Source organism: Hyperolius riggenbachi, chromosome 7 (genome assembly GCF_040937935.1).
Source record: "Hyperolius riggenbachi isolate aHypRig1 chromosome 7, aHypRig1.pri, whole genome shotgun sequence".
NCBI classification, from domain to species: domain Eukaryota; kingdom Metazoa; phylum Chordata; class Amphibia; order Anura; family Hyperoliidae; genus Hyperolius; species Hyperolius riggenbachi.
This window is the reverse complement of record NC_090652.1, coordinates 298,145,750-298,172,325: the sequence shown is the minus strand read 5'-3', so window position 1 is coordinate 298,172,325 and position 26,576 is coordinate 298,145,750. Positions and strand designations below refer to the sequence as shown.

General features: G+C 43.9%; 1 protein-coding gene across 2 annotated transcripts in view; it reads left to right on the top strand.

Annotated features, from left to right (window-relative positions):
- Window positions 1-2,495: 2,495 nt before the first annotated feature.
- DES (desmin) overlaps window positions 2,496-26,576 on the top strand; it is a 58,033-nt gene continuing 33,952 nt past the window's right edge. For both annotated transcript variants that reach the window (XM_068246031.1, XM_068246032.1), the window contains exon 1: window positions 2,496-3,132. In XM_068246031.1, the coding sequence (XP_068102132.1) occupies window positions 2,594-3,132 (539 nt within the window). In that variant the 5' untranslated portion in view covers window positions 2,496-2,593. The remainder of the gene's footprint in view (window positions 3,133-26,576) is intronic.

Here is a 26,576-nt window from a genome sequence, read left to right as displayed (position 1 = left end):
CACCCAGCATGGCACCACAGTACTCAGAAATGGGGAGTATGCTGGGTGCTATAGTGCCTCTATGTGGGCATATTTGGTGCTGTGATGCCTTAATGGGGGCATGCAGGGAGCTGTGGTTGTTCTATGGGGGCATGCAGGGAGCTGTGGTACCTTAATGGGAGGCCCGTGGGGAATGGGAGGGGGCCCACTAGAAGGTCATGGAATACTATGGGGGGACTGGCAGATAACCTGGCATTAGGCCAGCCCACCCAGCAGAAAGCCAGTCCAGCCAGCACAGAAGCCAGGTAACTGCCTAGTTATGTTTAAGCTGCACTGTCTATTTATGTGATATGCTGCATTTTTTTATTAATGGAGAGGGGGGCTTCATCCAACATTTTGCTGGGCAGGCCTACTAAGACCGCTGTTAAAGAGGAACTTCAGTGAAAATAATGTAATAAAAAAAGTGCTTCATTTTTACAATAATTATGCATAAATGATTTAGTTAGTGTTTGCCCATTGTAAAATCTTTCAAATCCCTGATTTACATTCTGACATTTATCACATGGTGACATTTTTACTGTTGGCAGGTGATGTAGCTGCTGAATGCTTTTTTGCAAGTTGGAAACAGATATAAACAGCTATTTCCCACAATGCAGCAAGGTTCACAGAGAGGAAACTGCCAGGAGTACCACGGTCCTCAGAGTTTCTTGTGGGAGGGGTTTCATGACAATATCAGCCATACAGCGCCCCCTGATGGTCTGTTTGTGAAAAGGAATAGATTTCTCATGTAAAAGGGGGTATCGGCTACTGATTGGGATAAAGTTCAATTCTTGGTCGGAGTTTCTCTTTAAATTCATGTAACTTTGGCTCCACCCATGACCACACCCACATTCCAGTGTATGGCCACACCCATTCTTTAGCTGGAGTGCCCAAAAGAGCCCCAAATCCCTTAGGCCTTGATCACATTATGAATCGCCCAACACTTTTTCAAGCACTGAGCAATTTTTTTGCAATTTTTAAAATCGCCTTTCTCTACGCTTTCTAAGCGCTTAGAAAATGTTTTTTTTTTTCCACTTCATGATGTCAGTCAGGAAGTGAACTCTCTCCGGAAAATAATAACCACAATGTAAAGCGCTGGGGAAATCGCAATACAAAGTGCTTTTTCAAGCGCTTTGCGATTTCCCTATACCTTCCATTACAGGCAAATGGCCTGAAAACGGTACAGGCAGCGCTTTGGTGAGTGGATCTGAATCGAACCGCTCATACATGAACTCTCTCATAGGGAATCATTGCACAAGCGCTTTTAGGGCGATTTCTGAAAACACCCACAAACGCCCTCGTGTGGGAACAAGACCTTAGGGTCCTAGCAACGTCCATGGCAACCAGCCCTTAGTAAATAACAGGGTTAGTTGTGCGACAGGCAGCCTGTCAAACTAACCGCAATCCTCCCTTCGGGCACAATGGCCTCGATTTCATAAAAGTGAGTGCGGTAGTTCAGAGACGGGCGGGAAATTACCGCTAGCGGTAAATGAGGGTTTTTGCAGTGAATTCATGAAAAAAATTCTGAGTGCGAGGTGATTGCGATAGCAGTCGGTAAGTGTGCGGTGTGGTGCGGAAAGCTGTCGGTATAATTTGCTGAGTGCGGTAGTTTGCTGCTGACTTCCTAATGACAAGGTGCATGCTGGGTAGAAGTGGGCAGTTTTAGACACATGACTTATTTTTATAGTATATATATATATATATATATATATATATATATATATATATATAAATGTATAAATTATTTAACTCTGTACGATTTCTAAAAGCCTGGGTGATATAACAACCACCCTTTCTCCTCTGTATCCTTAAAAATTCCATAACATTAAGTTGAAAGGGCTCCATTTGTCACTTAAAATGCTACTGTGTAGAGCAAACTCCCCAGGTCTTTGTTGACGATAACAACGTTATTTATCACTTCCTTCCTCCCCCTTTTTTCATGAATACACTTCATTCAGTTTACCGACACAAACGTTTTCATTACCGCACTATTACCGCATGCGGTAAAACATGAGTTAAATTTTATGAATCCACTATCAACAACATACCATGCAGTAATTTACTGCTTGGGCGATAACGCATGCGGTAATGCTTTTTGAATCGAGGCCATTTATTGTGAATATGGAAAACATGTTGGTGGTTGTTTACATGGGGTATAAGTAACACATATCATTTCGCAGAAGTCTAAGTAAAACTGAAAGTGTTTTCTGGACTTTGGCAAACTTTCATCCCTTCACTCTGAGTTCTTTCCATCAGTCTGACCTTTCCGCAGAGTCTTCCCTCCCCTCTGAAATCTGTTACTTGTCTCCGAGAACCTTCACAGCTGTTCAGGAGACAATTGCACATGATCCTTCCTGGCCTGCGAGTGAAATGTGTGGGATGGAGGGGGCAAGTGAGTCTGTCATTGCAAGAGGTGGCCTCGTCACCGAGGGGAGGTATCTGATGTCACTCTCCAGGACATACAAATAGACAAGCACCAGGGCTCTCGGTCTTGTTAATTCACACCACTTCCAAGGATCCTCATCCATTCAGAGCCAAGCCTCCAGGCTCTCCACACCACAGCTAACCAGCAACCATGAGCCAGTCCTACTCATCCAGTCAACGGGTGTCCTCCTACCGCCGTACCTTTGGTGGAGGATCACCAACCTACTCAAGATCTTCCTACGGGAGTAAAGGAGGTGCTGCAAGCTCACACAGCTCTAGAGTCTACCAGGTATCCCGTTCTGCCGCCGTCCCCACTCTGTCCAGCTTTAGAGCATCACGGATCACCCCGGTACGAACCAGCTATGGCGCCGACGTCCTCGACTTCAGCCTCGCAGATGCCATGAACCAAGAGTTCTTGCAGACTCGCACCAATGAGAAGGTGGAGTTGCAGGAGCTGAACGACAGGTTTGCCAACTACATCGAGAAGGTTCGATACCTGGAGCAGCAGAACGCCATCCTGGTAACCGAAGTGAACCGACTCAAAGGCAAGGAGCCCACGAGGATCAGCGACCTGTATGAAGAAGAGATGAGAGAGTTGCGGCACCAGGTGGACATCGTCACCAGCCAAAGGTCAAGGGTGGAAGTGGAAAGGGACAACTTGGTAGATGACCTGCAGAAGCTTAAACAGAGGTAAGAAAGTTCTGACACAAAGAAGAGGGGCGAGCTGTATAATGATGGTTGATTGGTGGGGTAGACCATAGGCAGAGATTTGTGGGGCTAACTTTTCAAAACAGGTGCGAAAAACCCCAAATTATCTAAAACAACTACTCAGCTTGTAAATTAACATTCCAGCCAAAACTTGTTTCTTAGTTTTTAGACGCAGGCCTAAATTTATCATCTTTTCTCCAAAAGGTAGCCATACATTCTAGCGATTCTGATTCAATCAACAAAGCGATCAACTTTATTGGTAAATCAACTTCAGTATAGTTGATCGAAAGTCGATCGACTAGTAACCCATACATTACAAGCCATTCCTGTGCGATTCACCTTCACTTATCGATCTGACCAATGGTGTGTCTCCATGCTCTGAATGCAAAAATCGATTGAATGACATGTGACGAGCAGCCGATTCCTAAACGAGCAACCGATATCTTCCATCCTGCTTGATCGACTAAGCTGGTCGCTTCGACATGAAATTAGCTACATCTCATCCATTGGAATTCTGGAACACACTCGATTCCCTCTCAATTCCTTCTCGATTCGATAAAATGATCGAATCGAATGGTCGATCGTACTGCAAAATTGCTAGATGTATGGGCACCTTAAGATTTCTTTCAGGAGATGTTGACTCATTGTAACTATAAAATACATTTTTAGCACCTTTTAAGTGAAAGATCTCTAAAGACTAAGAAAGAGAATCAATACCAAACTTGACACAACTTATCCTGAGTACTATTTGCTTGCCGGAGGCTGAAGAGGTATTTCATTGACAAATCATAAAAATACCTCCTGTAAGAAAACTTAGGGGGACAGTTTTGCTGATTCTAGGCCAGAAAGGGGGAATCTTCCACAGCAAAATCTCAGCTTGTTATTTCTGTTTATGTCCCCCATGGAGAGACTTCTCATCACTTCCTGGGGCGTATCTAAGGGGGAGCAGACCCTGCAACTGCAGGGAGGCCCAGAGGTGTGGGGGGCCCAGAGGTGTGGGAGGCCCATCTACTAACCTTCCCTTCCTCCGATACTCCAGATCAGGTGTTTCTGTGGCCACTCATGTTATGGGTGTGAAGATCACGGTGGCCCCAAGGCTGTGAGGGTCACCAAGGGGAGGGATGTGACCATTAAGGGACCCCATCAAAGTTTTGCTAGGCACCCCCCATTATTTGTAGTTACGCCACTGCTTGTGACTCCCCTAATTTCCTGTCATCTTACTCAACCCTGAGGGACAGGAAGTTACTGACATTTCCCCAAGAGGGCCAGACAACGATAAAAACTCAACATAGGTTCTAAACCTTCCCCTCTGTAGTTAAAAGAAGTTTCTGTATCATTGTTTGGCTCCTCGTTGTGCACATTTTACCTTACTTCCTGTGCTTTTTGACACCCCTGAGGTAAACAGGAAGTGAATTACATTTTCACCAGTGAGGACCCAGACAGTGATGAAACTTTTTCAGAGGCTTTTAAACCTCTTTGTTACTGAGTTACTAAACAAAGTTACCAGGCCCTAGGGCAAAATTAGCCTGGGGACCCCCCCAACAGACACCCCCTGACCAAAAAGCATCATTAGAGGCCCTTTGTTGCAGCCAAATTTCCCTCCTGGGGCCCGCTGCTGACCCTCCCCCAATCACCTCCCAACTTAACAGACTCTGCAGAGTCCCAGGGGAGCAACAGTTAAGATGGGGAGGGACAACTTGGGGGCCCCTACAGGCTCTGGGTCCCTGGGGCAATTGCCCATTTTTTCCTATGGTAAAGGAAAGTTACTAAAGTTATAGTACACCTGGAGTGAGAAGAAAATGAAGGCCGCCACATTTATTTCCTTTTATTCAATACCAGTTACCTAACTGTCCTGCTGATCTATTTGGCTGCAGTAGTGGCTGAATCACACACCTGAAACAAGCATGCAGCTTATTATCCAATCAGACTTCAGTCTGCGCAGCTGATCCACATGCTTGTTCAGGGTTTATGGCTAAAAGTATTAGAGGCTGATGATCAGCAGGACAGCCAGGAAATATGCATTGTTGAAAAATAAAAAAATATGGCAGCCTCCATATCCCTCTCACCTCATGTGTCCTTTAAGTACACTAATGAATTTTTCCAATTTTTCAATTACTCTGCGATGGGACTGCAAACACCCCTCTCCCCCAGGTGCTCCCATCATATTTGATTGATCACCTCTCCATTGATTTTGGGAAGTTTATCTGTCATAGTAGTGATTGGTTATTTGGGACGGTCTCTGTTGGGCGGGGCTGGATTGGTGGGGAATCAACAACTTTGTCCATAATTCAGTGAAACAATGATCACTGTTAAGTCAATTTCTAAGACTTAATCCACATAGAGTGTAGAGTATAGTAGACAATTGATTACTACCTGATCGACTCCAATGGTAAGAGATTGAGCACAGTGGCGCAGCTAGGGACTCTGGGGCCTCATAGCAACATTTTTATGGGACTATCAGATCTAGGAACTCTTGAGCAATGATACCTGCCCCTACCCTATGGATATGAGTTAATTGGGCAATTTATATTTCCATGCTATGTACACTGTGTATAGTCCATGGGCACTGAGACAAAGTGAATACATCAAGTACCATCAGGGCCCTCTTCTCTCCAGGGCCCCATAGCAGTTGCTATGGCTATTGCTACTCCCCTGATTGACCACTTGCAATACTGAACCATTATAGCTCATATGTGACTCGCTAAGGGTTCATACACATATCCATTTTGATTGGCCAATGATTGGCCTGGCAAATTTTACCATTTCCAAGTGATATGAGAGCCAGCAGATTTTGAACAGGATGAACAAATTGTGTAGGTTCGCTCTCATACTACATGTAGGTGGTAAAATTGGCCACTAATTGTCCAAGAAAATGTGTGTTGGATGTGTGTATGAACTCTATAGCCCAGTACACACATGCAATTTCGATTTACCACTTCAAAACCTATGTGCGCTCATACTGCAGTGAATACTAGAAACCGATTCTGTAGGTAAGCTCTCCTACTACACAAAGGTGGTAAAATTGGTCAGTGATTGGCCAATTAAAATTGGATGTGTGCACTGGGCTTAAAGCTTGATACACACTTTCAATTCGGATTGGTCAATCACTGGCCAGTTTCACCACCTCCATGCAGTATGAGGGGCAACAGTTATTGAGTACTATGAGCAGATAGTGTAGGGAAACCCTCGTACTACATGGGGATGGTAAAATTGGTAAGTAATTGGCCAATCATAATTGAAGTGTGTATTGGGCTTTAAATGTAAACAAGACTGATGTGGGGCTGCCAGGAGGCAAACACGCGAGGGAAGAATTCTATGTTACTTTATAGATCAGCTTATTCTGCTATGATTGAATGCCAGGGAATAATGGGTGAAACACACTTCCAGTCTCTGCAGCTCTTATCCAGTTGGCAGAATAGAATGACACCTCCCCCCTCCCCTATAATCCATATCTCTGCACTTGCCATATAAGGGGCTCCACCTCCAGGAATGCTAACATCACCGGCTGTAACTTCCTCGCAGTGACACGTCCCAGTGATGGAGGATACTGCCGCCCCAGGGTACCGCCTCTGTCCACTCTTATAATTCCACACACCTATCATTCTGTAGTGCCTGAGTCACTTGGAACAGATATGCACCCAAAAGACAGAGTGGAGGCACAACACGCGTCTATCAAAAAAGGGCGCCTGGAAAAAAGGGCGCAGGGTGTAGCCGAAATTGTACGTTTGAATGCAAAACCATATTTTCATTTAATATGTTATAAACGATAATTTAGTGCTAAAAAGGTAAAATAAACGGAAATGAAATGGCAAAATATAAAACAGTAAACGAATTCTGAAATAAAACGTCAAATAGCGTCTATAGTAAAAACTTGTATTAAGCATAGTATTAGAATGGTAGGTTTTACAGGTATTTTACTACAATTATACCTAACTTTAGGGTCACAGATATATCTCCTTATCCCTATCCCTCTCACCTAGACCCCCCCTTTGTGTAAATACACATAATGTAATAAATTGTATATATGACATATATTGTACTATAACTATACCTAACCTTACTCTCATACAGAGCCCTCCCTGTACCTATCCCTAACCCCTAGACCCCCCTGGTGGTGCCTAAATCTAAGACTCCTCTGGTGGTGGCTAAACCTAAGACCCCCCCCCCCTGTTGGTGCCTAAAACTAACCACCCCCCTGGTGGTGCCTAAACCTAACCACCCCCCTGGTGGTGTATATTGCACTGTAACTATACCTAACCCTCCCTGTGCCTATCCCTAATCCCTAGACCCCCCTCGTGGTGCCTAAACCTAACCATCCCCACCGCACAAACACGCTAAACACATATAAACAATAATATATTTAATCCTTAAAATACTTCTCTACAAATAACATGAATAAAATAATTTATATATTTGTCATAGAATAAGTAGCCTTAAAATCACGTATACATTAATAATATTAGAAGTAGAAAAAGGTATATATAATATATATACACATACAATACAATAGATAACCTTACAATCACTTATGCATTAGAAATCTTAAAATAACAGTAATATTTAAAGTGATATTTTAGTAACTATAATCAACGCATTATAAGTGTAAAAACAAAGTTAATACCAAAAGCGATGTATTTCTAATACAATCAGGTTGAGAAACGGTATTTAAGCATTATACATATGAAAACAAATTTTAAATGATAAAAGAAGTGTAAACGAAATTTTAGTTGTAATAGGTTTGTAAGCGTAATTTTAAAACGAAAATACTAGTTAAAACTAATATAAGCGAAATTTACAAACGAAAAATAAGTATAATACAAAGTCAAAACGAACTTGTAAACGATATTTGTTATAAACTTTATCCTGTAAACTGAGCCTTTTGTTAACACGATCCCTGTAAAACGCTATTTATCGGGCGCCCTTTTTTCCTGTCGGGCGCCGAATAGCCGATATTTTGCATTGCAGTCTATGGCGGCGCCCTTTTTGTCCACTATCCCTGTGCGCCCTTTTTTACTAGACCACATAATTCTACCCATTTTGTAGACTGATTGACCATCCAATTCAATCATTTTATAAAATCGGAGTAAAAATTGATGCCGCAACATGTCCGCCTGATTGATGTTTGGATAAATTTAGGGTCGAAATTGGTCGAAAGCATAGATTGGACATGTTGGAAAATCTCGGACCCCGCCTGCTGTGCACCCAAAAGTAAAATGTCCGCCGTGCCCAGGAGCGGTGTTTTAAATTCTCACCCGCCTGCGTAATTCCCGCCCTCTCCGCTGTCACCCCCCTGTCCACATCCGCTGGACCATGTGGCACAAGGTGTGTGTGACGTCACACATGTGCCTGTGCCTCGTGGTACATGTGCTCGTGATGATGCCGGCAGTGGGATAAGTGAGAATTTAGAAAGCAAGGGCTGCGGGGGAAGGGGAGTTCGGACATTTTACACTTGTGGGGCATCTGAGGCGGTGTCACTAGGCTGATTCCTAATAGATTCCTAGGATAGAAAGGACCAGTGTGGTTCAAATTACAAATTGACATATTTTTCTTATGAAAGCTTTATGGTAGGTGTGCCTGTGGGTGTCATGGGGTGTGATTAGAGGTGTGACAGGGGCAGGCTTAAAGAGAAATCGTAACCAAGAATTAATCCCAATCAGTAACTGATACCCCCTTTCCCATGAGAAACCTTTTCCTTTTCTCAAATGGATCATCAGGGGGGTCTGTTTGGCTAATATTGTGGTGAAACCCCTCAAAGTGTGACGTCAGGACCATGGTCCTGACAGTTTCCTGTCTGTGAACCTCATTGCATTGTGGGAAATAGCTGTTTACAGCTGTTTTCAACTACCAAAAAAGCAAGCGGCATCTCCTTCTACTGACATCACCTGCCAGCAGTAAAAATGTCACCATGTGATAAATGTCAGAATGTAAACCAGGGAGAGGAAAGATTTTACATTGGGCAAACGCTGACTAAATCATTTATAAATAATTGTTGTAAAAATGAAGAACTTTTTTTATTACATTATTTCCACTGGAGTTCCTCTTTAAGTGCCCCTCTTTTTTATCTCAAAAACTTAAGAGGTATGTCTACATTGGCCATAAAGAGTAAGGAAACACGTTTTTATTATAATCTGTTTCAGATTGTAATTTTGCTCTAAGTTCTGATACAACTTAAATTTTGCTATAAAAATTTAAGTTACAATGAAATTTTGAGCTCATACACCCAGGGCTGGATTTGCCATAAGGCACTGTAGGCTTGTGCCTACAGGCGCCCGATGATGGAAAGGCGGCTTACTCCCCTCCCCAAGTGCCTCCCTTCCTCTTCTCTATGCAGAGATTTGAGAAGAGTGTAAATACGAGGTTACTCCACCTGCTCTAAGCATTCCACTGATGATATCTCCCTTCAGTCGGGGGCACCTCTAGCTACTTAATACTGAGGATAGCTCTGGCTATACTAAGGGACACCTGTAACTACCTATGACGGGCAAGGGAGGTAAGGGAGAAGTGACAGCTTCGGTGGGGGTTTGTAGGTTTATGGAGGGTGAAGTCTGGGGTGCCAGGACATCTGTGCCTATAGGCTCCAGTGATGTAAATCCAGGCCTGCATACACCATGCAGACCAGACTAGACCCTGCCTGCCTCCCCACAAATGTCACCTCTGCTTGTACCCTGGCTGCCTCTCTGGAGCTCAGATGTATATGTGACATCCTGTCATTGTGACTGATCAGTGGAAATGTCATCTGCTCGCTGTGCCCAAGAGAGGGATATATAGCCAGCGTGATTGCAGAGAGCTTGAATCTGTCACATGTGCAGCTGGATCAAAGGCCCCATAGACAGGGCCTCTTTACAGCATAAGTGGGAAGAGGGCAAAGGTCCCTCTGATGGGCCCCATCCTCCTTTGTAAAACGAGATTATGTCGTCTATTTATACATTAGTAAATGTTGAATGGCTGCACGTCCGCTGCTAGAAATTTCTCTTTATACATAAAGCTTTTTCTTCATTGTTGATAAATCCACCTCCTCTTCCAATGACATCTGACAAAATGCAGATTCGTTTTTCTTCCCATGTCTGTACTTTAAAGAGACACTGCAGAGAAAAAAAACGTATGATATAATGATTTGTATAGTACAGCTAAGAAATAAAACATTAGGAGCAGAGCCATAAGTCTAATATTGTTTCCAGTACAGGAAGAGTTAAAGAGACACTGTAACATCAAAAAGATCCCCTGGGGGGTACTCACCTCGGGTGGGGGAAGCCTCGGGATCCTAATGAGGCTTCCCACGCCGTCCTCGGTCCCACGGGGGTCTCGCTGCAGCCCTCCGAACAGCCGGCGACAGACCCGACTGTCAATTCAGTATTTACCTTTGCAGGCTCCAGCGGGGGCGCTGTGGCTGCTTTCGGCTCGGAACTAGACGGAAATACCCGATCTCCGTCGGGTCCGCTCTACTGCGCAGGCGCCGGAGACTTGCGACTGCCCAGTAGAGCAGACCCGACGGCGATCGGGTATTTCCGCCTACTTCGGAGCCGACAGCCACCAGAGCGCCTGCACAGGAGCCGGGAAGGTAAATATTTACGTCGCCGCTGTACGGAGGGCTGCAGCGAGACCCCCGAGGGACGGAGGACGGCGTGGGAAGCCTCATTAGAATCCTGAGGCTTCCCCCACCCGAGGTGAGTACCCCCCAGGGGAAATTTTGATGTTACAAATTCTCTTTAAGAAACTCCAGTTGCTATCTATGCAAAAGAGCCATTGAGCTCCACAACTTTCTAAGTCGCAGGGAGCTCTGTCTTCTGAAGCTTGTTATCTCAATTGTCAGTCACTGTATTTTATTTTTCTCTCCAGGGGGACAGGTCAAAAGTTCACTGACCTGCTCTGTAAAGTCATTTAGAATGCTGAGTAGTGTGTAAACTGCAAATATTAGAGAATGAAGCAATGTTTTAAAAAAAAACTATATAACTGAAAATAAAAATATGAGAATATTTTCTTTGCTACTAATGTTTTAGTAATTATCGGTACTACACAACCAATTCATTATATCATCATTTTTTTTTCCGCTTCAGTGTCTCTTTAAGTAATGCAGTGGATGTTAAGTTCTCCAGAAGCTAAAATCAATGATACTTTTAAGATAACCTTTCATCATGAATGGGACATTTAGAAGAATCTGAACCCCACATCCTTAAAAGATAAATTAACTTGCAACTAATATCCTTCTGGGCTCGATTCACAAAGCGGTGCTAACCCAGTTAGAGACTAGGGGCCTGATTCACAAAGCGGTGCTAACAGTTAGCACCCTGGTGAAAAGCCCTTTATCATGCCTAAACTCAGTTTAGGCATGATAAGTTTAGGTGTGATAAGTTTAGGTGTGATAAGTTTAGGCATGATAAGTTTAGGTGTGATAAGTTTAGGCATGATAAGTTTAAGCGCCAACTGCGTTAGAACCGCAGTGCACAGCTGATCAAAAGTTTTGCGCTAGCAAAGTCTGGTGCACTTCGCATAGAGTTTAATGGCGCTGCTTTGCGTGGGGGACTTTGCACGCTATCTACACTTATCTAAACTTAGCATGCCTAAACTTATCACACCTAAACTTATCACACCTAAACTTATCACGCCTAAACTGGCTTTTCACCAGAGTGGTGCAAAGGTTATCACGCCTAAAGTCTTTTAGGCGTGATAACTGAGTTATCACCGCTTTGTGAATCAGGCCCATCATGCCTAAACTTATCACACCTAAACTTATCACGCCTAAACTTATCATGCCTAAACTTATCATGCCTAAACCTATCATGCCTAAACTTATCACACCAGGGGCTCGATTCACAAAGCGGTGATAACCCAGTTATCACGCCTAAAAGACTTTAGGCGTGATGACCTTTTCACCACTGAGTTATCACCGCTTTTTCCTGCTCTTCGCGCGAAGTTACCGCGCGTTCGCGCGTGAGAGCGCGCAAAGTCCCATAGGGCTTAATGGGAGCTTCGCGCGAAGCGTCGGGTGCTGCGCGCGCACTTACGCGCGTACGCGCGGTAACTTCGCGCGAGTTTCTTCTTATCATGCCTAAAGTGAGTTTAGGCGTGATAAGGGCCTTTTCACCAGCGTGCAAACACTTTGCACCGCTTGGTGAATCGAGCCCCTAAACTTATCATGCCTAAACTTATCATGCCTAAACCTATCATGCCTAAACTTATCACACCTAAACTTATCATGCCTAAACTTATCATGCCTAAACCTATCACACCTAAACTTATCACACCTAAACTTATCACACCTAAACTTATCACGCCTAAACTTATCACACCTAAACTTATCACACCTGGGCCTCGATTCACAAAGCGGTGATAACCCAGTTATCACGCCTAAAAGACTTTAGGCGTGATGACCTTTTCACCACTGAGTTATCACCGCTTTTTCCTGCTCTTCGCGCGAAGTTGCGCGCAAAGTCCCATAGGGCTTAATGGGAGCTTCGCGCGAAGCGGGGACGCTGCGCGCGCACGCGCGCGTTTGCGCGCGCAAAACTTTGCGCGCGGCAACTTCGCGCGAGTTTCTTCTTATCATGCCTAAAGTGACTTTAGGCGTGATAAGGGCCTTTTCACCACGGTGCTAACACTTTGCACCGCTTGGTGAATCGAGCCCCTAGGGCTCGATTCACAAAGCGGTGCTAACCCAGTAAGAGACTTTAGGCATGATAACCATTGCACCTCTCTGGTGAAAAGCCAGTTTAGGTGTGATAAGTTTAGGCATGATAAGTTTAGGTGTGATAAGTTTAGGCATGCTAAGTTTAGATAAGTTTAGATCGCTTGCAAAGTCCCGCATGCAAAGCAGCGACATTAAACTTTATACAAAGTGCACCAGACTTTGCTAGCGTAAAACTTTTGATCAGCTGTGCACTGCGGTGCTAACACAGTTGGCGCTTAAACTTATCACACCTAAACTTATCACACCTAAACTTATCATGCCTAAACTTATCACACCTAAACTTATCACACCCAAACTTATCATGCCTAAACTGAGTTTAGGCATGATAAAGGGCTTTTCACCAGGGTGCTAACTGTTAGCACCGCTTTGTGAATCAGGCCTCTAAACTTATCATGCCTAAACTGAGTTTAGGCGTGATAAGGGGCTTTTCACCACGGTGCTAACTGTTAGCACCGCTTTGTGAATCAGGCCCATCTAGCTCCCCCTGCTGGTATAGGTAGACTGAGGTTTGTTGGTCTTAAAGTGGACCTGAACTCAGAACTTCCTCTCTGCTAAGATACGCAACAGCATAATAACCTTCAAATGAAAACACTTCTTTGTTACAGCTGATACAAATCCTGCAATAAATCTGCAGTGTGTCTCCTTCCTGCTTTCATTGAAGCAGACATAGGGTAAGCGCCCGTTTCCACTTGAGCGGTTTTTGCTCCGAATCAGCAGAGATTCCCCGCAGACAAATCGCGCGGGGAAACTCTGCCATAGAGAAAAATGGCACCGCCGGCCGAATCGCTTGCGTTAGCGAGTCGGCCGGCATTTTCATCCGAATCTGTGCGAATCCCATAGCCGTGCATGGCAGGGCTCATGGGATTCGTCAGCGTAACCGCAGACCCGGAAGTCTCTCAGACGCGTGCGATTGAAGTGGAAACGGGCTCTTAACATCCTGTGTTTACAAATTAGCAGCCCTTTGGCAGAGGAGACTCCTGAGCTGATACAGCTGGGGGAACAAATTACAGTGGTGATTAGTCACAGATGAGGAGGAATTAGATAGGCTAAACTCTCTAAATACATACAGGGTGCATTTCTCTATGTTTTCCTTTTGTCTTGTGTAAGAGTTCAGGTCCAGTTTAATATCCACTTTCCCCATCACTTCATGCGACGGTGCCCGTTGAACTAGATGCACATGTGCAGTTGCGCGTAGTGTTGAGCCGAAATTTTCGTAATTTCGTGTTCCCTTAACCATTTCAGCCCGCTGGGATTTTTTACCTTATGCATCAGAGCAATTTTCACCTCCCATTCATTTGCTAATAATAACTTTATTACTACTTATCACAAGTTATTGATCTATATCTTGTTTTTTCCGCCACTAATTAGACTTTCTTTGAGTGGTACATTTTGCTAAAAAAAAATGTTTTTATAAATACATTTTAACAGGAATGTGTGAATGTGTGAGGTGCAGATGTGCTCCCCTTTAAATAACCTTTTTCCGCTGCTAACGCTTCTGCGCTCCTCTGCAGAGGGAGGGAGAGTAGCAGGGACACTTCAGGCAGCCAGCGAGCCGCCTTTTATGCATGTGGGGGTGCAACGGCCGTGCTGAGCGTCCTCTCAGTGCTGCGCCCGAGGACATGTGTCCCCCCTTGCCCTCCCATAGCTATGCCTCTGGGACCACGGTCTCCCAGAGTGCACTGGGAGAAGGCTGCATAACTAAACAGCCTAGGCTAAGCGTCACTGGGAGGGTGGAGTTACATACTGTGCCAATATACAGCAATATATAGCTATAGGAAGTGTTTTGGATGCTAAAACTAGGACATTTAACGTAAAATTGGGTATCCTGAATATTGTTTTACTTTCTACTGTATGTCATGCGGTGTCTCTGTAAGTTCATAAAGGGAACCTGAAGCATGTAAGGAAAAAAAAAAAGTTTCACTTACCTGGGGTTCCTGTCAGCCCCCTGCAGCCATCCTTTGACCGCGCCGTTTCCAAACGATCCACCGGTCCCGCGTTGCAGATCACTTTCTTCAGTTGATGTGAACTGCGCCTGCGCGGCCCTGACCGTGTGCATCGTTGCTCACGCTCCTATCGCCGGGAGCGTCCTGCGCAGTAGAGATTTTCTCGTACTGCGCCTGTGCAGGATGCACCCTGCGTCGGAAGCGCGAGCGAGGATGCACGCGGCCAGGGCCGCGCAGGCGCAGTGGACGTCAACTTGTAAGTCGTCGAAAATGAAAGTGAGACGCAAGGGGGGACCGGAGGATCGTTTGAGAATGGCCTGGGCACAGGACGGCTGCAGGGGGCTGGCAGAAACCCCAGGTTACATACTTCAGTTTCCCGTTAAGCTCAAGCTGCCATTTTTGGAGACTCATTAGGATGGGTTTTGGTGGTAGCTGTTATTTAGAGCCTGTAATTTTTTTTGTTCACAGACAGCCAATGAGGGGGGGTCGGTGGCCTCCTCTCTGGTTATTTTTCTTGGGCGCACTCAAAACAAACCTATTATTACACTTTACTTTTTATTTGAGCAAAATCAAGGAAAATATTTGGGAGAATTCCTGCCTGTCAGTGGAAGATGGTTATTAATATCACTTCCATGTTTATCTGGGCATTGCTGAATGTCATTGTCCCCTTCCCATAACCTCTCCATGACAGAGGAAAGGACACTGCAGGTCACGGATGCTGATTGGCTGCTAAGTGTTATTTCCGGTATTCAGCATCCAACTCAGCCAAGTCTCTTGTTTCAACTATAGTATTTATTTGGCCTTAAAGAGAACCCGAGGTGGGTTTGAAGAATATTATCTGCATACAGAGGCTGGATCTGCCTATACAGCCCAGCCTCTGTTGCTATCCCAAACCCCCCTAAGGTCCCCCTGCAATCCCTTATAAATCACCTCCACGCTGCTGACAAACAGCTTGTCAGAGCTGGCTGTGTTTATCTCTATAGTGTCAGTCTGCTGCTCTCCCCGCCTCCTGCAGAACTCCAGCCCCCGCCTGCATCCCTTCCCTCCCTGCTGATTGGAGGGAAGGGATGGGGGAAGGGACCGGAGCTATGCAGGAGGCGAGGAAGCAGCTGAGACTGACACTACAGATGTAAACACAGCCTCACAGCACGGCTGTGATTTATGAGGGATTGCAGAGTGCAGGGGGACCTTAGTGGGGTTTGGGATAGCAACAGAGGCTGGACTGTATAGGCAGATCCAGCCTCTGTATGCAGATAACATTCTTTAAACACACCTCGGATTCTCTTTAAATAAATACAGCTCGTTAGACTAGTAAACGTATTTACAGAGACTTTGCTGAAACTTTAGTAAATACTATACTATTGCCGCTACCTCATGTTATTTTTGCTGATACGTTCTGATTTTTGAAGGGAACCCAAAGTGAGAGGGATATGGAACCTGCCATATTTATTTACATCCGAGGTGAAAATGAACTAATGAGATAAATAATTAAACTATCCTCCTTCTAAAAATGACTTTTTTAGTTATCCCAAAGTTTTATTTTAATTTTAAATCTGCTTTTTAAGTAGATTTAAATATAAATCTTCTCAATGACACCTTCCTTGTAGTATGCCAGAGATAAAATCTGTGAACTATTGTCCCTTTTTATCTCTTTCCTACCCTCAGAAGTCATTTACTGCCAGGAAAGTGTTATATGGCTGCAATTCCTTATCAGTGAGGGTTACGTTATAGTCCAACCCAGTTCCGACCCGGACAGAAATTGTCACTTGCATACCTGATTTTTAACTCTTTCAGGCAGCGAAAGAAAAAAAAGCAACCCAGCATAGTCATTTGCGTGCTTGGCACTTTACATACACATGCCTATCTCATGTCACCTGTCACCTCGGTTGTCCTTTAACAATGCTAGTTGCCTGGCAGCCCTGTTGATCTTCTGGCATAGGTAGTGTCTGAGTCAAACCCTGGAACAAGCATATGGCTAATTCACTTAAACCTGAGTCGGAGACTGTATCTGATCTGGTGCATGCTTCTCCAGGATCAGGAGGAGTGCCAGGCAACTGGTATTATTTGAAAGGAAATAAATATGGCAGCCTCCATGTCCCTCTCACCTCAGGTTCCCTTCAAGGAATACTCAGACAGTTTATAGTGACTAAGAATGCCTTCCTCGCTGCGCACAGATAGAGTAACGATTTGGATTGGATGGAGTGTCCCTACACAACACAATTTTGATTATATGATTGACCAATGCAACCTGCAATGTCGGCACAAGATATTTGGTATACTACCACCACTTCAGAGAGAAAAAAGACTCTGGAACCTAACTATTCCTGCACGAGAAAGGTTATTTCAACAACCTAACTAAGAATACAGTATCACAATCTAGCCAAGATCCAAGAAGTCTGAAACAGGCTGTCTGCATGGTTGGGTTGATCAGGCATTATTTTCACTGGCTTTGGAACTCTTAGTAAACAAACATTCAGCAGTGCTGCACCCGACACTCACTAAAGATGTCACCACCAGTGATAAATTTCAGAATGTAAATCAGGGAGAGGAAAGATTTTACAATGGGCAAACACTGAGTAAATCTATATATATAAAATCGGATGTATGTATGTGTGTGTGTATGTGTGTGTGTATGTGCCGCGATCACGCGAAAACCGCTTGACCGATTTGAACGAAACTTGGTACACAGATCCCTTACTACCTGGGATGATATGTTCTGGGGGTCTTGCGGCCCCCCTGCACATGTGGGCGGAGCTACAAACAGCCAATCAGATTCCACCCATTCAAGTCAATGGAAAAAATGTAAAAGGCTGCCATTCTCACAGTAATCAAGCCAAAGTCCCCACACTTGGCACAGTTGGTCACTTGGTGACCGAGGTTACAAATCCAGGAAAAGTGGGCGGAGCATAAAACAGCCAATCAAATTTCAGCCGTTCATTTTAAATGGGAAAATGTAAACTGCAGCCATTCTTAGACTGTTAATCGCAGGGTTCTCAAACTTGCCACACTTGGTCACTGGGTGAATGCGATTAAGATTCAAGAAAATGGGTGGAGCCTACAACAGCCAATCAAAATTTACCTATTGATTTTCAAGGGGAATATTTAAACTGCTACTATTCTTACACTGTTAATGGCAGAGGCTTCAAACTTCCTACAGTCGGTCATTGGGTAACTGGGGTCAGGGCCGGCGCTACCATTAAGGCAGAGTAGGCAGCTGCCCCAGGGCCCCAGAGCTTGTAGGAGCCCCCAGTGGCTACAAGAGGAAAAAAAAAAATTTCAAATCGGCCTTATAGTTCCTGAGAAAATCGATTTTAAAGTTTCAAAGGAAAAAAAAACACATTTAAAAACCTGCCGACTTTAATGGTTAATAACAAATCCACCTTAAATGCTAGAAACCCTAAATTTGCAGGATATGTTAAGGAGATCATTAGGAATAAGAGGAAAAAACAATTTTTCAAAAAGACCTTATAGTTTTTGACAAAATCGATTTTAAAGTTTAGAAGGAAAAAAGTATAGTTTTAAATGCGGTAAATGTCACTTTTAGTAGCAAACCTAACGGTAGTGTAATTTTACATGTATAAAAAGAAAGAGCAATACATTTCCTGACGGGGTTTCCAGGGGGTCCATACGCAGCCGCAATGCTTTGGCCAGGGATCGCTATACAGCCGCAAATGGCTGTATGAAGATCCCTGACATTTTTTCCTATTTTCCCAATTTTTTTTTATGTTTAGAGTGTGGGATTTTTTTTTTTTTAATTATGTGGGGTCCCCCCTCCTGAAACTTTTTAACCCCTTGTCCCCCATGCAGGCTGGGATAGCCAGAATGTGGAGCTCTGACCAATTGGGACTTCACACCCTGACTATACCAGCTGCAAAAAAGGTCCCCTAATGCCGATTTTTGTTCCGGGGTATATGTTGGGGGGCCCCCCAGGTTTATTTTGCCCTGGGGCCCCATTGTTGCTTAAACCGGCCCTGACTGGGGTCCAAATTCACTAAAGGGGCGGGGCCACATACAGCCAATCAGATTTCCTTAGTGGATAAACTGCTTCCATTCACACATTTTTGATGCCAGGAACCTGAAAGCTCACAAACTTGGTCATTGAGTGACTGTGTGTCAAGGTTACAAAAAGTGGGTGGAGCCAAAACAACTTTTACTGGGAAAATATAAACTGCAACCATTCTTACACCGTTAATGGCAGGGTTCTCAAACTTTGCACAGTTGGTCATTGGGTGACAGATTAAGATTTTGGAAGGTGGGTGGAGCCTACAACAGCCAATAAAAATTCACCTTTTGATTTTCAAAGGGAATATTTCATCTGCTACCATTCTCTTATACTGGTAAAAGCAGATGCCTCAAACCTGGTACAGTTGGACACTGGGTGACTAGGGTCCAAATTCAGGAAGGGGGCGGAGCCACAAACAGCCAGATTTGTTTATTTTTCAATGGGAATATACAAAGTATTGATACCAAGGACCCCAAAGCTGATAAACTTGATAATTGAGTGACTGTATGTCAAGGTTAGAAAAAGTGGGCAGTGCCAACAACTTCATTTTTTACATTGCAGGGTTCCCAAACTTTACACAATTGGCCACTGGGTGACTGGGATGAATATTCAGAAATGTGGGTGGAGCCTACAACAGCCAATCAAAATGAACCTATTGATTTTCAAGGGGAATATTCACATTGCTACCATTCTTACACTGTTAGTGGCAGAGGCCTCAAACCTGATACAGTCAGTCATTGGGTGACTGGGGTCCAAATTCACTATAGGGGTGGAGCCACAAACAGCCAATCAGATTTGTTAGATTGATTTCAGCCATTCTGTTATTGGCAGGGTTCTCAAACGTGACACAGTTGGCCACTGGGTGACTGGGACTAATATTCAGAAAAGTGGGTGGAGCCTACAGCAGCCAATCAAAATTCACCCTTTGATTTTCAAGGGGAATATTTACATTGCTGACATTCATGCACTCTTAATGGCAGAGGCCTAACATCTGCTACAGTCAGTCACTGGGAGACTGGGGATTAAATTCTGAAAGGAGCGGGCCAAAAACAGCCAATCAGATTTGTTTAATTTCAATGGTGAAATGCAACTTATTGATGCCAAAGCTCATAAACTTGGTCATTAAGTGACTGTATGTCAAGATTAGAAATAGTGGGCAGAGCCAAAAACAACTAACTTTTTACATGGGGAAATGTAAACTGCAGCTTTTCTTACACTGTTAATGGCAGGGTTCTCAAACTTCACACAGTTGGTCACTGGGTGACTAGAATTAATATTCGGAAAAGTAGGTGGAGCCTACAAGAGCCAATCAAAATTCACCTATTGATTTTCAAGGGGAATGTTGAAACTGCAGCCATTCTCACACTGTTAATAGCAGAGGCCTCAAACCTGCTACAGTCGGTCGTTAAAGAGAACCTGAACTGAAAATAAAAAGTCAAAATAAACATGCACAGGTCATACTTACCTCCCGTGCAGTCTACTCCCCAATCTCTTTCTCCTCTCCCGTGTCCCATTTGTCCACTGTGATCAATGGAATTCTCCGTCCTCCATTTTAAAAATGGCCATTACCCCATAACAGCTTCCTGCTCATCACACTGTTAAACTGTAATATCGCTCACTTGAGCCATAGGGAAACATGGACATTACCTTGTACATTCAGTTGTAACTGACAGCTGCTGATATATAACTGACAGCAACTGGTATATTTCAGTTCTGACAAAATATTGTCAGAACTGGAAGTGATCACTGTAAGGAGAAAATGGTGAGCTTCTGAGAGGAACTGACAGTGAGGTAAGTATGTAATATTCATTTGCAGCGACGTCATGTGTTTATTTTAAATAATTTTACTCACTTCAGGTTCCCTTTAAGTGTTTGGGGTTCAAATTCAGTAAAGGGGCGGAGCCAAAAACAGCCAGATTTCTTTGCTGGATAAACTGCTTATATTAGCACAATTTTGATGCCAGGAACCCAAAAGCTCACAAACTTGGTCATTGAGTAGTGACTGTGTGTCAAGGTTACAAAAAGTGGGTGGAGTTAAAAACAGATTTTTCTGGGAAATTGTAAACTGCAGCCCGTCTTCACTGTTAATGGCAGGGTTCTCAAACTTAGCATAGCTGGTTACCGGGTGACTGGGATTAATATTCAGAAAAGTGGGTGGAGCCTAAAAATGCCAATCAAAAATCACATGTCACTTTTCAAGGAGAATATTAAAATTGCTGCCATTTTTGCACTGTTAATGGCACAAGCCTCAAACCTGGTACAGTTGGTCATTGGGTCACTGGGGTTCAAATTCAGAAAAGGGGACAGAGCCACAAACAGTGAATCAAATTTGTTTCATTTAATGGGAAAATACAAATTATTGATGCCAAGGACCCCAAAACTCACAAACTTGGGCATTGAGTAGTGACTTTGTGTCCAGGTTACAAAAAGTGGGTGGAGCCAAAAACAAATTTCACTGGAAAAGTGTAAACTGCAGCCCTTCTGTTTATTTCAGGGTTCCCAATCTTTGCCCAGATGGTCACTGAGTGACTGAGATTAATATTCAGGGAAGTGGGTGGAGCCTATAGTAGCCAATCAAAATTCACCTGTTGATTTTCAAGTGGAATATTTAAATTGCTGCCATTTTTACACTGTTAATAGCAGATGCCTCAAACCTGCTACAGTTGGTCATTGGTTGACTGGGGTTCAAATGCTGGAGAGGGGTGGAGCCACAAACAGCCTATCTGATTTGTTTAATTTCTATGGGAATATACAAATTATTGATGCCAAGGACCCCAAAGCTCACAAACTTGGTCATTGATTGTTTGTGCGTTAGGGTTAGAAAGTGGGCGGAGCCAACACCAGTCAAATACATACCCGGGCAACGCCGGGTCATCAGTGGGTGAAGACAAATACAAATTTCACTGAGAAAATGTAAACTGCAGCCATTCTGTTAATGGCAGGGTTTTTAAACTTTGCACAGTTGGTCACTGGGTGACTGAAATTAATATTCAGAAAAGTAGGTGGAGCCTACAAAAGTGAATCAAACTTCACCTGTTGTTTTTCAAGGGGAATATTTAATTGCTACCATTCTTGAACTGTTAATGGCACAGGCCTCAAACCTGGTACAGTTGGTTATTGGGTGACTGGGGTTCAAATTCAGAAAAGGGGGTGGAGCCACACACACCCAATCAGATTTGTTTCATTTCAATGCAGATTATTGATACCAAAGACCGCAAAGCTCACAAACTTGGTCAGTGAGTAATTGTGTGTTAGGGTTAGAAAAAGTAGGCGGAGCCAACACCAGCCAAATACATACCCGGGCAACGCCGGGCAATCAGCTAGTCAGTTATAAAGTAATGTTGGTGCATTTGTTGCCTGTGTCACCAAAGCGGCCAGGCTTGGCCTTGCATCAGAGAAGAGAAATGTTATCGTTAGCAGGGACCCAGCTAAGGCTTTTGTGGCCCCAAGCAGTCCATAATTTATGGCTCCCCGAAGGGAGCTGTGGCAAAAAAATGGGTGTGGCCCATCAAAAATGGGCAGGGCAATGACATAATCAGAATCATTTTATTTCGCCAAGCATGACAGGGTCATGCCTGGAATTGGATTTGGCACATAAAGAGCTCAGCAACAAACATGACAGTGGTGCAGTATACAGGAGACATATATGATAACACAATTAACCAGATAATACAGTTGCATTTAAAGAGACACTGAAGCGAAAAAAAAAATGATATAATGAATTGGTTGTGTACTATGAATAATTACTAGAAGATTAGCAGCAAAGAAAATATTCTCATATTTGTATTTTCAGGTATATAGTGCGTTTTCTAACATTGCATCATTCTCTAATATGTGCAGATTACACAAAACTCTGCATTCAAAATGATTCTTTCAGAGCAGTCTGTGAACTAATGACCTCTCCACTGGCAGATAAAAAGAAAACTGTTCACTTACAGTTGAGATAATAAAAGTCAGAAGACAGCCCTCTCCACGATTTATAAGTCATAGAGATGAATGGCTTTTTTGCATAGAGATAACAACTGGAGTTTCTTAACTCTTCCTGTACTGGAAACAATTACACTGATGTATCTGATCTTAATGTTTTATTTCTTAGCTGTGCTACACATACAAATCATAATATCATAATTTTTTTTTCGCTTCAGTGTCTCTTTAACAAAAAAAAAAAAAAAAAGGGTAACGATGCCAGTCTATGAGGTCTGTGTGGAAAAGGGCAGCCAGGGCCCTTACAGTTCCAAGCAGATAGAATGTCTGTGACAGGGCCAGTCTGTGAACCTAAGATGGTGCGGGTGGAGGCAGAACATGGGAGGAGTTCAGGAGGTTGACGGCAGAGGGGAAGAACGAGTTCCTGTGCCTCGTAGTCCTGATGTGGATGACCTGGAATCTCCGCCCTGAACGTAGGCGACTGAAGTAGCACTGGCCAGGGTGGGAGGGGTCGTTTGCTATCTTAAGCGCTCTAGTGCGCAGTCTCGAGTTGTAAAGTAGGTCAAGTGAAGGGAGGGGTTTCCCGATGGTTCTCTCTGCTGATCTAATGACCCTCTGGAGCTTTAGCCTGTCACTGGCGGAGGAACCAGCGTACCAGACCAGGATGGAAGTCGCAGAGGATAGATTCTGTGGTGACAGTGTAGAATCTTGTGAGAACCTGATCGGGCATGCCAAACTTTTTCAGCTGGCGGGGGAAGAAGAGTCTTTTTTGGGCCTTCGCCAGGGTGGAGTTAGTGTTAGCCTTCCATCTCAGGTCATTTGAGATGGTGGGGCCCAAGAGACGGACACAGGGAACTATCGCCACGTCAGTGCCTTCAATCTGGATTGGTAGTGGTGGGAGAGCTTGCTTCCTGAAATCGATAATCATCTCCACGGTTTTTCCTGTGTTAAGGACCAGCTTGTTCTCCCTGCACCAATGCATGTGGGTGGAGCCAACTTCATGATGCTATCATGTCATGCAATTCACAGAGAGGGGACATCAGCAGCACTATATAGTCAGATGTAGGCACCCCTGACCCAAGTATAGGTAGCAAGATATCCCATAAGTATAAGCCCCTTCCCTAGGATTGGTGGCCACTGGCCAGATGTGCCCCCAGTATAGGTAGCCCAGTATAGGCTCTCTCACCTGCTCCTGGCCTGGGTGCCTCCATGATGGGCAATCCCCTGTCTTCCTCGATACTTCCTCTTAGTGGCGGTGTCGTTTAATGACTCAATCAGTAAAAGCTGGCACTAGGGGGAAGCATCAAAGGAGAAAGAAGAACATGCGTCATCATGGAGGTGCCTGCGCTCGGAGTAACCATGGTGACAAGAAGCTAAGTGGCGCTGCTGCTTAGCATCCGGTCACCATGGTTACTCCCAGCGCTGCGCGAGAATAGATGTGAGCTTTGCCGCTGGATCGGACATGTAACATCACAGAAGGGGCAGGGGGGGCACAGAACACAGGGCAGCCCAGCCTGAGGCCCCTGCAGAGGGTGAGGCCCCAGGCCGCCACTTGTTTTGCTTGTAGCTAGCAGCGGCCCTGATCATTAGTATATGAAGTGATCATTGGAAACTCTAGCATCACATGGAGCTCTGTGGAGCGCACGTTGCCCAGCAAAGACATTACAATTACCGACTAACAAATGTGATCTTGTGTCAGAAACAACAGCTGGCAACTATTTATACCAGTAAGTAAGCCCAGCGCTGTATGTCATCCGCCACCGGGAAATCCTGAAGGACAAATATACGCTGTGCTCACAAGAAGGGCGTGCGGACACGCAGCGGCCCTCAGATGCCGAGCTGCGGCCCACATCGATCAGTTCGCAGTGATTTCTCACTGTTCCGACATCGCTACGCTGGTTAAAGGTCCAATGCGATTAGCGGTTACAGAAGTAGAACTCGCCACATCATTGCTCTTGGCGTGACCCCATTACAGTAAATAATGTTAACGTTTTGGTGCTTCTTGTCCCGCATGCCTCCGATAAGGGCGCCAGGAGAAAAGGGGAGTAGCCAAAAGTTTAAAATATAGTCTATAACAATGGGGTTGATTTGCTATCACTATAGCTCCCCTCACTGCACACTTAGCGTGCCTTATCAGAGTTAACGTGCCTTATCAGAGTTAACGTATTATTGATGATGGTATTTATGTTTTTGTTTTTTTTTCTTTTTGTGTTTGCAACTCTTTTCCAATAAACTAAATTATATGAAAACAACAAGAAGAGTACCACTCAATGGTGACTTTGGGGCAGTTCACACAAGCATGTCATCAGCATTGTGTATACCAAGCTGTAAAAAAAAAGCACCTGGCATTTACCCGAAATTCATTCACTGCTTTTTGAGTGTTTGCTATAGCCCCTCCTCCTGCCACAGTGCTTCTGAATGCTGGGACCAAACATGGAGAATTGGTTGTAAAACGGTATGCAATGGTGGTGATATGAACAGCTGTCAATGCATTTAGGTGAATGAGCGCTTAAAGAGGCCCTGTAGTGACATATAGTTATATGCAGTAAATTATTCAGAGTACCCACTTTTTCCTGGTTTCAGCATCAGAAACACTTCCTATATCTATAGATATATATGGATCAACAGGGATATGTGAGGGAGCGGGCTGGTGTTGTACTTTATACTGGTTGAACTCGATGGACGTATGTCTTTTTTCAACCAAAATAACTATGTAACTATATGTAACTATATATGTTGTATATTGGATGTAACCATGCCCTACCAGTGATACTTAGCCTAGGCTGTTTAGATGTGCGGAATTCTCCTCCTAGAGAACTCTGGGAGACCAGGTATCATTTTCACTAGCTTCAGAACTCTCAGTAAACAAACATTCCACAGAGATGCACCTGCCAGAACTAAAGATGTCACCAACACCACCAGATGTCAACACAGTTCCCATTCACCGATGACAGTGCCTGTGACCAATGACCACTGGCATCAATGAGATGCTGGATGTCATTGACAAAATGAAAGTGAAAGCATACACACAATACTTCCTGTGTACTGATCACAGTACACAGGAATAAACTGGAGGGGACATCTAGTGATTCAAATAGTAAAAATACTCCCTAAAATATGCCCTAATACATACCCTTAAATCCACCATTAAAAATAACCCCTTACCTCCCCATACTTACCAAAATAAAACATTTGTATATATAATAAAAGACATGAAAAAAAACATAAATAGTTACCTTAGGGACTTTTTTTTTTTAAATATGTATGTCATGAGGGTATATTACTGTTAGTTTTGCAAATAAGGGCTTGTCATTAGTGACGGGCGGAAAACTGAAAAAAAAATACACCTTTATTTCCAAATAAAATGTTGTACATTGTACTAGGGGCATATTTTAAATGTTGTAATAACTGGAAAAAATAGGCAAAAAAAAGTGTGGGTTTTATCCACAGTAGCATGTTTTATTTTAAAACTATATTGGCCCAAAACTGAGAAATAATGATTTTTTTAATTATTCCTATTAAAATGCATTTAGTATAAAATAATACTTAGAAAAACATACCAGCCAAAGAAAGCCTCTTTGTGGCGAAAAAAACAACATATTCATCATTTTGGTGTCATAAGTAGAGATAAAGTTATTGGCGAATGAATGGAAGGTTATTACAGTTGTTCAAACTTTCTTAAATATGCCATTGCATTCCTAAGAATCCTGATAGGATCCCATTTCTGAGCAGGTGCTATTCCCTCCATTTCTGATTTGCTGCTAGAGCATTCTTTAACCTCCTTGCCGGTCCAATTCCCGCCGGCAAGGAGGCAGCGCAGCACTTTATTTTTTCAAATCATGTAGCGAGCCCAGGGCTCGCTGCATAATAG